This window comes from Urtica dioica, chromosome 12, assembly GCF_054948205.1.
Source record: "Urtica dioica subsp. dioica isolate 48M chromosome 12, U.dioica_male_clone48M_v1_H2, whole genome shotgun sequence".
Classification (NCBI taxonomy): Eukaryota; Viridiplantae; Streptophyta; class Magnoliopsida; order Rosales; family Urticaceae; genus Urtica; species Urtica dioica.
Window position 1 is genome coordinate 17,898,173 of NC_142767.1, and position 13,520 is coordinate 17,911,692.

The 13,520-nt window shown below is 33.9% G+C and overlaps 1 protein-coding gene and 1 long non-coding RNA gene across 3 annotated transcripts; both read left to right on the forward strand.

Annotated features, from left to right (window-relative positions):
- Positions 1 to 5,992: 5,992 nt before the first annotated feature.
- On the forward strand, positions 5,993 to 7,892 carry LOC149379774 (uncharacterized). The gene is made up of 3 exons (XR_016294050.1): positions 5,993 to 6,252; positions 7,048 to 7,770; positions 7,878 to 7,892. It is a non-coding gene; the product is annotated as an uncharacterized LOC149379774 (long non-coding RNA).
- A 2,783-nt stretch (positions 7,893 to 10,675) lies between these two features.
- LOC149379775 (Rhodanese/Cell cycle control phosphatase superfamily protein) lies at positions 10,676 to 13,376 on the forward strand. 2 transcript variants are annotated; one of them, XM_089602356.1, is made up of 5 exons: positions 10,676 to 11,090; positions 11,255 to 11,506; positions 11,616 to 11,714; positions 11,907 to 12,194; positions 12,887 to 13,376. In XM_089602356.1, the coding sequence occupies exons 1-5, from the start codon at positions 10,701 to 10,703 to the stop codon at positions 13,235 to 13,237; spliced, it is 1,380 nt and encodes a 459-aa protein (XP_089458482.1). In that variant the 5' UTR covers positions 10,676 to 10,700; the 3' UTR covers positions 13,238 to 13,376. The 2 variants fall into 2 exon arrangements, with proteins under 2 accessions (XP_089458482.1, XP_089458483.1); XM_089602357.1 differs by having other exon boundaries at positions 10,965 to 11,090; positions 11,265 to 11,506.
- Positions 13,377 to 13,520: the final 144 nt, after the last annotated feature.

Consider the following 13,520-nt stretch of genomic DNA (forward strand, 5'->3'; position numbering starts at 1 on the left):
TATTGTAGAATAAATTATAAATTATAAATTAAAATTTAAAATTGTAATAATAAATTATTTGCTTTGAGAAGTACATATGAGATTACACACATATAATATCATAACATAGTACAAGTATAAATTTCATATATGAGTCATTTGCATTTACAAGAATATTTATTTGAAAGTAAACCGTCTGATATTGTTGAAAGAATTAGAATAAACATATGCGTGGATATGTATATATAAATAAAATTATATATAGTTTATAGACTTTTCAAATTAATTTAATTAAGAAGTAAAATGTGCTAGTAGGTAAGAGCTTGATAGCCATGTATGCTAATATTGACTACGAATTTGCATATCTCTTGTTTCTACAAATTTTGGATGCAATACTTATATTTTGAAAGTTGGAATTTACTCAAATCTTCATACTTGAGAACAAATGTGAATTATAGGAATTAATAAGAACTTGATCTGACCATGCTATTTAATCTCACCAATAATTTTTTTTTTCTTGTTTATCTAGAATAAATGTGCATTATGGTCATGGTAATGAGTTCAATCCTTCTACTTCTCGTCGTTATCACGTAAGAAGTAGTATGAAATTAATAAACATAATTCAGTTCAGCTATAGCCATATGATTTTAAAATATCAAAAAAAAAAAATCAGTTCAGCTTTAGCCATATGATTTACAAAATAAAAAGAAATAAAACTATTATTTTTCATTATTTCTACTTGTATGATTATATCACACACACACACACATACACACACATATATATATATATATATATATATATATATATGTGTGTGTGTGTGATTAAATTGGATATTTAAGTATGAATTATAATCAAACTATTTAAATTTCAATAAAAAAAATTAAAAAGACTATTTACTATAGTAAGCCAAAGCCGATCCAATAAATGTTGTCCATTCCACGTACAATGCACCTAATTCGCTTTGGGGTACACTTTTGTTTCTCATGTAATAAAAGCCTGCGCTACAATTCAATTCAATTTAATATAAATTAAACACTTCTCTAAGCGGTAATACTTTTGCTGATTGTATTTGAATATATGAGGAAGTTTGACTTCTTACGTAGAGTAATCCATAAATATTTATTTATTTGTAAGTAGTATATATCTGATGTGTATATATTACTGGCTTCCTCGATATAATGTCTGTTTAGCTGTCAACTAATTTGGCATAGAAATATGTTCTTCTCAATCACCCGGATTCCTCGCCTCATTCAGGTTCTATGTGCCCTTTGCAATTATATTTATTTATCTAATACTACTAGATAATTTTATATTGGTTGTACTGAGATATATGATTTATTAGTCCTGCAAATCAACTTGGCCAAGTTGGCCTTGTTGCCTCAATTGGGACAACAAAGATTTTTTGAATTCCCATTTTCGTAATTTGTGTAACACGTATTTTTATTATTAATTCGTTTTTGGTTAGGGTATAAATTGATTTTCATATTTGACAAACATTAATTTTACATTTCTTTTCAATTGGCAGCTGAAAGAATAATTCATAAACTATAGCGAAGCTAAGAACAAAATCATACACATAATAGCATATACCTGTCAAAGCCAACATTATAAGTCATAACGTCGCTTTAAACAATAAGGACGCACTAACTGCAATGCAATATTATTTAAATGTAACTATTTTTTTTAAAGTTTTTTTTTTAAGTAGGTGATGTGAAATTACCACTAGACTATCTTAGGTACCACATTTTTTAAAAAGTTTAAATGTAACTATTCAATGATTAATTGTCAGATAGATGATAAAAAGTACATTAAATATATGCCAAGTCGTAACATATCGTGCGTGATGTAAATTAGAATTTCTATATAAGTACTGTCCGGTATAGCTTAGCAAAGTATTACTTATATTTCCGTCTCTAAATAATTGAGTTAAACAGTTGAATTGCTTACATAAAAAATTGAAAAATAGGTTAAGTGCTTATAATTATTGAAAGCAGTAAAATAAAGTAAAAAATACATTTCCGAAGAAACTGGACATGATAATTTGTTAAGCAATACTTTATTTCATTGAAAATACAATAACAGGTATGTTTTGGAATTAATAGTCCTGACAGACAGCCATGATACAGATCTAGATAAGGCATAGGTTTTTTTGTCATCTGATAATATTTGGGATGTGTGACATTCATATATTAACATATTTATCTATTATTTCTAAGTTCTAGCGATAAATTGATGGATATGTATTAGTTTAAGGCGTGAAGCAATTGTTTATAGCCACGTTTGTTCAGCATCTTTTTGGATCAAGGAACTAATTAACCATCATTATCTCAAAACCCTCGTGATAGTCATATTCAAAGCTCGAACTCCTAGGAATTCCAAAGCCACAACAAGAGGTCGAATATTGAATTGGGGGTGTGAATAAAACAGTTTAAATTGGATGGGTCTACTTCTATTTTTTTTTTTTACCTCCAATTTGATCTATATTAGTCGGCTTATACGATAGAGTTTCAAAGTATTTTTCCGCCATATAAGCCCAATGAAAAGGAAATTCATTATCTCAATATGTAGTCTATAGTACAACAATAGACTCATATGAACAACACCGATCTTAATGCCATTTTTCTATTATTATCCGTAAATTCAAAATCAGGCTCCCTTGAATTTGAGACCCCTTTCAATTCCACTATTCAAACACTCTTCCGATATTTGGTATCCTTCGACTCAACGCTTGTGAAACCTTCAAACACGAAATCACAAAACCCAACAACTCTCTAACACTCAAATTTCTGGAAATGTGTTTAGAGAATAACCCCATACGCATAAAAAAATAGCTTCTTAGTCCGTCAATCGTGCACGTCTAATATTTCTCAAATTTTGATGCGTCAAGACTACTAAGGGTGAAGCACTTAGCTTTTATAGTAGTCAACACTCTGGAAGTCGACCAAAGGTTTTCTTACCTATACACGCGTGAAGAACCGATGTAGAAAGTCTTCCGCGAATCATTTAGCAAAATAGGAAACTTAACAAAAATATAGTTCTGCCATAGTGGTCAAGATGTCTCAAACATATCCGGGAGCACGTTATGTGACATTTTATCAATCCAACTTGCAATAAAAAATAAGCCAATACCAAACGTAACAACATATGTTCAACAATATTTCAATCAACTAATAATAAAAAGAAAAGAAGAACAATTGGATTTGAGTTCAAGAGACTCGTCGGAGGTGTTGATTCCAACGAAGAGCACTTTCTCTCTCTTCAAAAAGCTATCCAAAGTAATTAAAAACTCTAACAAAAACCAAAACAAAGGGAACGATGTGTTTTTGAGAGCCCAAAATCGAATATATAGATCAAGAGTTGATTTTCGGAGCTATTGAGAACCTTAGATGAGATCCTAAAGTTCAAAACGAATTAAAAATAGGTAATTAGCGAAATCAGCTCTGGACACGGTTCCCGGAAGTCCGGTGCGCGGAAGATTTTAGCAGCACGCATCGATTTTGAATCAACCGTATCTTCTTACTCCGATGTCCGATTTTCGCTGATAAAAATACGTTGGAAATAAGAGAAAGCTCTATCAAATGAAGGAAATTTATCCAAAATAGTCACTTCAGAATCTCAAATCATGCTGAAGAATGTGTCATGTTTCTTGATTAGTTCTAGTTTGTCCAAAAAGTCTTCAAATCACAACGAAATTGCTCCATCGCTCTCAAAACCCCTTTAGCTCACAAAATACCTATAATAAGAGAATTGTATTTATTCAAGTTCATAAACGAGAGATTTGTATGTATAAAACGCACTCATCAACTCTTATTGTGATTCGCCTCATGGTTCGTTGTAAATTCTTCATAGAGGGTCTCAACGCAAGATACAGGTTTGACTGTGTCTCCCTTCTTAGCCAAGCGAGACCTTCGTCAAGATTCGACTTCGATGTAGCATGCTATTTTAGTCGATGATAAAAAAGTATTCCAAGTTGTTATTAGATGGGCTTTATAATTTTTCTTCTTGATAAATAACGGCCTTACACGTGTATTTACTCTATTTTTGACACACAAATATTTTTCTTCATAGTTGCCTATGTGCGATAGAAGAATAACAAGTATACTTTTTTTTTAAATGAAAAATATTTTGATGGAAATCATTAAACTGAAATTTTATTTAAGAATAGTAGAGAAACTAAATATTATCATATTCATATGTCTCATGTGACATTGAAAAATTGAATATTTCTTATGGCTATAGAAATAAATTTAGCATGTGATTTACAAAATATATTTAATAAACATAAAAGTAATCAATAAATTTATAGAAATATAAATATTTTAAAATGTTAATTTCAATTGTCGTATACATATTGATCATTTTTTCTCAATTAATAAAATTATCTTAAGGGTGCGTGTATTCTAATTCATTAGTTTTTTTTTTATTTTCAATTAAATTGCATATTTTTTACAGCCATTTAAAATTAATATTTTAATTAATTATACTTATAAAAAAATTTATTTTTAAAATAAAACGGCATATAATTTATGTTAAATGTTGCAACTATATAATTTATATCCATATGTGCATATAAATAAACATACTATATGCTACTAAAAAAATATAAACATAGTAAATTGCAATTTCAAAGTAAAAAAATTACAATTGTGTTAGATTCTAATGACATTTAATAGGAAAGTTATAGACAGGATAAAAAAAAAAAAAAGTGGATATATGAACTTCTATTAATAATAATAGGGAAAATAACACATATATATCGTGTGTTTTAGTAAAATGTCAACTTTAACATTTGGTTTTCAAAAATATCGAGATCATACCATCTGTTTAACTAAAATGACGAAATTATACCCTGAAATGGATAACAATGTCACAAATTTCCCTTTCATTCATATTAACTATTATATAAGAAAAACCGAATCAAATTCAAAACAGTATCTTAACTTCCAAATTTCTAATTTTGAAATAAAAATAGCCTTAAATTGAAATTAAATAATAAAATTCATATATCTCAAGAGAAGACTTCATTCTGTGTTCGAATTGCAACTCTCATGGGTTCTCTATTCGAATCTATAATTTTGATGAATATCAACTGTCGATTTTTACATTTTTGCGTTTTTCACGATTAAGAGACTGTTGTTTATTTTTTAGTTTTTTTTCAATAAATTACATATATGACGCGAATGAATAAATATAATTGGTGTTTACATATAAATATTATAGTCAACGTCAATGAAAAGTCAATAAAAAGAATATTTGTGACACTGTTGTCTATTTCAGGATATAATTTCGTCATTTTAGTTAAACATGTGATATGATCTCGATATTTTTGAAAATCAAAAGTTAAAATCGACATTTCACTTAAACACAAGATATACATATAATTAATAATAGTGGGTCTGAACTCTGAAGGAAAGTAAAAGTAAATGGAAAGAGAGAGAGATATATATGAGAGAGTAAAAGGTGGGCAGTGGTGGGGCCCAACATGCACCAAAAAAAATATGGAAAAAAGCTTAAAAGATGCTATCGGACCACGTGTCATATTATTTTGGTGACGAAACGTTTTTACTTAAGCTCTTTCTTTTTTAGTGTTAGTAGTAGATATAGTAGTTGAAATTGATGCTTTGATTTGATGTAGATTTACTAATTTCTCATTCCCCATCACTTTCTTTATCGGTACCCAGGTTTTATTTTCTAAAATTTATGTTCATATTGTGTTATTACTTATATATAATAAAAATAAGAATTAATTACGAAATTGGTGACATACAGCAGAAGAAAACATAAATAGGGTAAAAAAAAAAAAAAAAACCACCTTGGGCAATTTTCTTCGAACTAATGCCTAACCAGGGACGACACATCGTTTATTATCTCCAATGCCGACATGTCGTTTTTCGTTTTGGTTAAACGGCATGTAGTTTGTCGCCTTCAGATGCAAACGACGTGATTTTTCACGGGTTAAATCGGACGGTGTAGATTCCATCTAATCATATTTAAGGTTTTCTTCAACACGCAATAATTCCCCTCGAGAGAATTAGGTCGCTTTATTTGACGTTGACACTAACAGAGATTGAGTTCTTCCTTAATTTCGATTGAGAATAAGATCTCGCCGAAGACCAAAGCTAGGGTTAGGGTTTGATTATCTTCATCTCCGATCAGATGGCAGGTGCGTTTAACTTCTTGAGGCCAAAGCTTCGTGTCCAGTCGGACGGCATCAAATCCATGGCTCTCTGGGGCGTCGCCGCCGGTACTGGTGCTATTTGGGTCGTCCAGGTTAGTTTCTCTATTAATTTTTTTTTATTTAATGAAATTAATGGTTGAGAAATTTTTTTTGTTGATGAATTATTTAAGTCGTGTTGGTGTTTTCTCTCACATGTTTTGTTTTCTCATCGGTGTTGAAATATAAGGTATCCTTTGAATGATTTCAATATGAGAGATAAAAAATAAGTATGAGAAATAAGATTTCGTAATTCCAGTGATGTTTGAGAATCAATGAAATATCTGCAAGCGTTTAAGGTCTGTTTCTGTTAGGCCGTTGCTTATTGTAATTTACAAAATTATTGCTTTTGGAATTTACGAAATGTACTGTTTGATTTATTTGAAGTTTGAACGATTCGAGCTTTTGGAACTGGTTGGTAAATAGTAAATTTCGTGTAGAGTGGATCAATTCAGCTTTTAGTTAATAATTTTTTTTTGTTATCCTGATTTTTCTGATATATCCATGACATATCCCCTTCTTGTTCATATTCAAATCCATATGGTTGATTTATATTCGATTCTAGACGATAATATAAGCTGGGAAGTGTGAAGAGAACTTGGTATTAGGATTTCAATAGGGCGTCAATGTTTTGCCAAGAACAATTTCACTACACTTAGTCTCTAAAATCTCTGCTTGAAAAATACCTCAATTAATGCCATATATTTATTTATTCTTTAAGTCATTGACCTCATTATATTTTTTTTCGTTCCTTCACTCTAATTCAATTAGTCTTCTTGTATTCAGTCATGTAGTGAAACCTCACATTTGTATTATTTTTTCTTCTTCCTCTGATGCATCATCATATGCAGCCATTTGATTGGATTAAGAAGACCTTTTTCGAGAAGCCCGAGCCGGAGAATTAAGCCCAGATGTGAATGCTTTTAAGTTCAGTTCGCTGTTTATTTTACTGAGGATCATCTGCCGAACATGTCGAGTTCGTAAGACATTTTTGTTAAAAAGATGGTTTCAATAATTGTGTAGGGTCATTTTTCTTGTTTCGTTACAACTTGATGAATTTCATGTTTTTTTTGTTGCAATAATCCGGTTTAACAGAGAAGTTGTTGACGAAAACTCACATTCTTTTGTTCCCATTATTACTCTCAAATGAATACAATTGTGATGAGCGCTCGTTCTATTATTGTTGAAAAAGATTCAGTGTTTAACTGTAAACAGAGTCAAGGATTCTTTTAAGTGTCATCATCATCCATATAGAATTTGTTTTCTGTTCTGGCTATTTATAACTGAAAAGACTCCAGAGATTAGGCATTACCTTTCATTTTATTGCTCTTTCCGTGTGACAATAATATAAGAATGAAAAGAGCTAAACGTAAAACAATATTGGGAGAATATGTGTTATATCTCTCTATTTGGTTGTCAATTACAGATGTCTCCTACAAGATGTACTCTGAAAAGGTCATTTGCTCATTTCTTTCCACTTCCTGGCTATTTGGGGAATTGTGTTTGAATCTTTAGAAAGCTCATACTTGCTTTAACGACCAAAAAAGAAGAATAAGAATAAGTAGAGGTTAAAGGTAATCAGTCCTTAATAATCTGGCCTGGCCAATATGTTTGTGAATCGGAGACTGCACGCTAAAGGGAACTTGACCTAACTTTTTTTTCTTTTCTTTTTTGACTTGAGATTTTGGCCAAATAATGACTTAACAGCCAAGTATATGTCGTCGACTCTCTCACTCTCTGTGCCGTATCTTCATGTATTATTATTTTTTATGGAACATTTTATTTTGGATTAAGGACGTCTTTCAGTATCCAACAAGTAGAATAATGTTAGTTTTCTTTTCCAGAGGATCCTAGCCAATGTTCTGATCCATCGCTAATTCAAAACTATATGGTTGGTGGAATACTGTTAGTTTTGTATTTAAACAAGTTGAAGAGTTGTCATTTGAGTGTTGAATTTCATTGTGATCAAGGCATGCACAAAGTAAGCAAAACACTTGTGCTTAGTTTAGATACGATTTGATCTAGACACATATTGTTCCATATAGTTTTTAAAAATAATATATCTATGTAAAACAAAACAAAAAAACACTCAATTATCTTTGCATTCAACTATTTTCTAGAGAAAAGAGAAATCTAAAAATATAATCTTCAAATAAAGACAACTCGAGTTCATAAGCTATTTTGACGAATTAACTTATAAGTGCAAGAGAAATTATTTAGACCTCTCATGATTATTTTTCATGTAGAGTACTGATATGCATCAAGTTCATGCGTTGACTCATCTCATACACGTGGGCCTCACCCGAGACGGATAATTCTACCCGTTTGAAGCGAACCATTGTATCAGCACGCACATGAAAAACCATTTCATGCAATATGTCCATAAACTTGGGCTCATCATAATATGCGTAATTTTTTTTTTTTTTTTAAATATGCACATAATGTTTATATGTTCATAAATGACATATTATCAGAACATGAACATAGTGTATACGCAGTACCACTAGTTTCATCGAGCTTCTGTTATGCCATCTTTTTCACGAAGTAAAAACGACACTCCGAAAGCAAAAAACGACCTAAAATCGGAGGACACTTTCGCATAAATCCCCAAAACCGAATGATCTCTCTGTAAAATCTCCAAAACCGGAAGATCCCTCCGGTACAACCCACAAAACCGGAGGGCTCCGATCCCTCCGGTAAAACTCACAAAACCGGAGGTCTCTCCGATAAAATCCACAAAACCGCAGATTTCTTCCGACCAAGTTTCCATAACTTTGCACACTCAAAATCCTATAAATACCTCTCTCAACTCTCTCTCAAGGTAACTACTCTCTGGACTTGAAAAACTATGCCTCTCTCTCACTACAGAAACATTTCCTCTCTCTACCCTCTAGAGACGAGATGAGACCCCCCACCTCTACTAATTTTGAGCGTCGGAGCGTGCGTCGGGGGAAAACCCTCTGCGCCGCCTAGTTCCTGTTTCTTGATTATCAAGTTGAAGAACACGAAGAACGCGAAGAACACGAAGAACGTGAAGAACATGAAGATCGACTATTGGTGAAGTGTCGAGGAGCCGGAAACCACTTTCCGGTTGAAGAACACGAAAAACGCGAAGAACATGAAGAACAGAAGAACGTGAAGAACACGAAGACCGACTATTGGTGAAGTGACGAGGAGCCGAAAACCACTTTCCGGTGAGGCAAGGATGACGAGAATATAAGAACTTCATCACACCTAACCTACGTGCGGTCATAGGGTCCGATCCTAGATCGAACCAGGGACGGTTCTGAATGCTAATCTAAAAACGCGATTAACAATTTCCATTTTTTTTCTTGAAGATATCTCCGTCAAATCCTAGCTGCACTCTCTCTCCCAAAAAAATTAACACTTGCGCTTTGAATTTTTGGTGTTTTCGCCTTCTTTGTAATACATAGACTCCGATGGTCTCGGTCAATGGAGTACTCTCAATCTAGGAGAAATACTTTTTACCTTTATTTTCTTATTCATGTTTTACCTTTTCTTTTGATTATGTGTCAATAATTCAAACTTATTAGATCAAACTTTATCGCTCGATTTTTAATCATAGTAAATTTTTCTTCAGATCTGAATCTCAGATCTAAAATATGATTTTCTTTGTGCGTGGATCTCAGTCGGGGCAAGACCCTTAAAATCGTAATTTGCAACAGGCGAAAATCGGCGTTTTTGCTCATGATTCGTTTAGTAATCTGATAATTACTAACTACTTGCATAGATTAGGTAACTCATAGATTATTTTGTTGTATTTATGATTATTTATGGTCTACATTTTATCTTCTTCCTGTAATTTTTTTTAATATCCCTTGCACTATTATTGTAATCTAAGTTTTAGACTTTTATAAATGGTGCTAAAAACATTAATACAAGTTGGTATCGCCTATTTAAAGTCTCTAAGAGTAAGGATAAGAAAGATGGAAAATGTCTATAATGTATAATACTCATGAATAAAATAATGCGATATCAAGAATTGAATTCACGCTCTTGTATGAGAGAAATAATAAGAGATTTATTAGTTCTTTGAAGCAGCGATATTTATCTACTAAAAGAAATTCAATGCGTAATCTTAATAATGTGTATTTTTTAATAATCTCATTTTTTAATTATTCAACCATTTTATTTTACCAAATTCAATGTTAATCAGATTATAGTCAACATTTATATATTTCGATGCGATAAGATGTCATATATAACAAGTAATTTTGTTGGTTGGTTAATTGGTCACATTTTATTCATGCTCTTTATATGAAACTAAAAAAAATTATTAAATTTTTTCATCAATTTAACAATATATCCACCTAATTAAAAAAAAAGATATTTTTTTTATAAAAATCTGAAGAAAAAAAAATAAATTATGGTAAAAAAAAAATAACGAAAATATTTGTATCAATTTGGGGTATTTTTGTAAATATCCGGTCAAATTTATCCTTGATACGCGTCGGACACAGACAGTATCCCATAGGATCGCCGTATGCGAACACTGCCTCTTCCAAAAGCTACACTCGGCTGTATTTCACCTCCGTTCTTTCCCATGAGGACTCTTTCGCAACCGCCGTTACCGACGTCATTGCCGTCGTTTTCTTCCCGGAGCCCGAACCCTAACCCTAACCCTAAACCCTCTCGAACCTTCAAGGGTTTCTCTCGGACCACCATGGCTCTCTCTCCTTCCTCTCCAACGCACTTCTCTGCTGTGTCGAGCGCAACGAGGATGATTTCAGAGCTTGAAGTCGATCTCGATGTCAATGGTGGTTCGGATTCGGATTCTTCGGGAGGCCTCGTGGTTGTCTCGTTCTACAAGTTCTCGGACTTTCACGACTATGCTCAGATGCGACAACCTCTGAGAGAGCTCTGCCAAGAACTGGTATAGCTTGTGAATAGATCATTTAGCGATAGCTCTCTCCAGAGATTGACATTGTTGGAGGATTAAACTGTTGCTTAGCTTTGAATTTGAAACGAGTAACTTTGTAAATTCTTGTTTCTGTCATTGCTGTGTTGTTCATACCTTGCTAAACTGACACCGTTCAGCGAGTTTCAGGCGGTGTCATTCTTGCGCCTGAAGGAATCAATGGAAGCATATGCGGAACCAGAGATTCAGTGGAAAGAGTCATTGAGTTCATCGAGAGCGACGTTCGATTGTCGGGGCTGAGACTAATTGAGTCTCCGGTGAGTCCCGAGGACGAAGCGATCCATCACGGCCACGATAAGAGCTCGCCTCTCGCGGCCGGCGAGGACACACCTTTCCGGTGGGATCACGTGAGAGTGAAGTTGAAGAAAGAGGTACATTCTTTCCATGAAATTTCGCCGCGAAATTTGATTTGAATTTGGGATTTTTTTTAAGTCTCACTTAGTTTTTTTTGTTGTTGTTTATATATGATGCTGGAGCCAGATTGTGAGCCTTGGAATGCCTAGTGTATCTCCTATTGAAAAGGTCGGAAAGTATGTGAGCCCAAGGGAGTGGAACACTATTATCCAAGATCCAGATACAGTGAGTACATTTTTTTTTTCTTTCCTTTATTCAACTTGCTGAGCTTTTGATAAGAGCAAGATTTTCTGCTTTTCCGTTTTTATACTCTAAATCTGTAATGTTGAGTTGATTTCGTATGAGCTTCGAAGCTGGCTACATTATATTGTTTTCAAATTGCACGGTGAAATTAAATTTGCGTTGTGTCCATGTTAGGTTGTGATCGATGTTCGGAATGATTACGAAACTAGAATAGGGAAATTCAAAGGCGCCGTTGATCCCTGCACGACAGCGTTTCGGGAATTCCCGTCTTGGGTCGATGATCAATTCCAAGCTTGCGAGTCGGAGATGGAGAATTCAGAGGTTGGGGATGACACATCATCATCATCAGATGGAACGGGAAGTCCTAAAAAGAAGCCGCCTCAGAAAGTGGCCATGTACTGCACCGGAGGAATTCGATGCGAGAAAGCCTCGAGCTTTCTCCTCAGTAAAGGCTTCAAAGAGGTGATTCCCTTATCTACTAGACATGTTAACCATTCTGATTTTTGTTCATCATCGTGTTAGGACCTGGGTTATTAGGGGTATTAGAGTAAGTAGTAGATACGTGAGGGTTAATAGGAAATATCTAGAAAGGAGGTTAGTCTACAAATAAGGAAAATTAGAGAGAAATGGAATAAAAAAGAAATCTGAAAAGTAGTTTGTAAATTCGTTTTCAATTTGGAAATCCGATATCCTTTGTATTTCCTCTTCAATCACTACAACAATTTCAGCGCGTATCGCATCGATTTTTTTTTTTTCTTCTTTTCAACAACTTGTTTTGCTAGTTTTAGGTAGACCGCAGACCTCAAGCAATAACTTTCCTAGCTAATCACAAACACCGTTTACATTATTTTCATAATCTTGGTATGAACTACTATCTTCTCGTGTATCATTTTATATTCATTTGGATTTAATGTGTCGCTTACATAAGACGCAGTTTGTTGTCTTTTTCTTTTTCTTTTTTTGAAGAAAAAAACAAACGAGACAATTTGATGGTGAAATACTGAACCGAGTCATTTATCTCATAGTTGTATTTTCCCCTTTCTGGGGATTTTATCTTTAAGCAGAGATCGAGAAGTGATTCCGATCTCCCATCCGAGTTGGGCGGGAAAAAATCTTTTAACATCCGGGCTTGATTCCAAACCCGTTTTGCGTAGGTTTATCATCTGGAAGGAGGGATTTTGAAGTACCTAGAAGAGATCCCAAAGACGGAGAGCCTGTGGGAAGGAGAGTGTTTTGTGTTTGACAAGCGGGTTTCGGTGGAGCACGGCTTGGCTCCCGGGACCCACCACCTCTGCTACGGCTGCAAGAAGCCGGTGACCGACTCCGACATGGATTCCCCGAAATGGGAGCTCGGAGTGACGTGTCCCTATTGCCACTCCTCCAAATCCGAGGAAGAGAAGGAGAGAGCGAGGGCCCGCCAAAGGCAGTTCCACATGTGGGGCGTCATCGGTGGGCCCCACAAGGGTCGCCGCCCGCCTCTCTCTAGTTCCCCTCCCGCCGCCTAATTAATCGGGTTTGTTTTGCCGTTGCCGATCAGTCCTTTTAAACATTTCGCACATTATTTGTTGCTCCGAATTCGCCTAATTGGTGTTTTTTTTAAAGATGTTTTTAGAGACTCCGGTGATACTTTATTATTATTTATATATATATACAAGCAATAGGTCCCGGCGTTGCCCGAGAGGTTTGATAAATTTTAATTTAAATAATAACGTGGGAACAGTTTACAATTGTTGATTATCACTTGTCATACGTAAAAGTTAGCATTTTTTTACCACTTTTTAATATATA

Bases quoted from the DNA above. Each gene is read 5' to 3' on its own strand.
- LOC149379775 (XM_089602356.1), top strand. From the start codon at position 10,701: ATGCGAACACTGCCTCTTCCAAAAGCTACACTCGGCTGTATTTCACCT. The intron at 11,507-11,615 runs GTACATTCTTTC...TGCTGGAGCCAG, and splicing joins GAGTGAAGTTGAAGAAAGAG to ATTGTGAGCCTTGGAATGCC. The intron at 12,195-12,886 runs GTGATTCCCTTA...CGTTTTGCGTAG, and splicing joins TCAGTAAAGGCTTCAAAGAG to GTTTATCATCTGGAAGGAGG.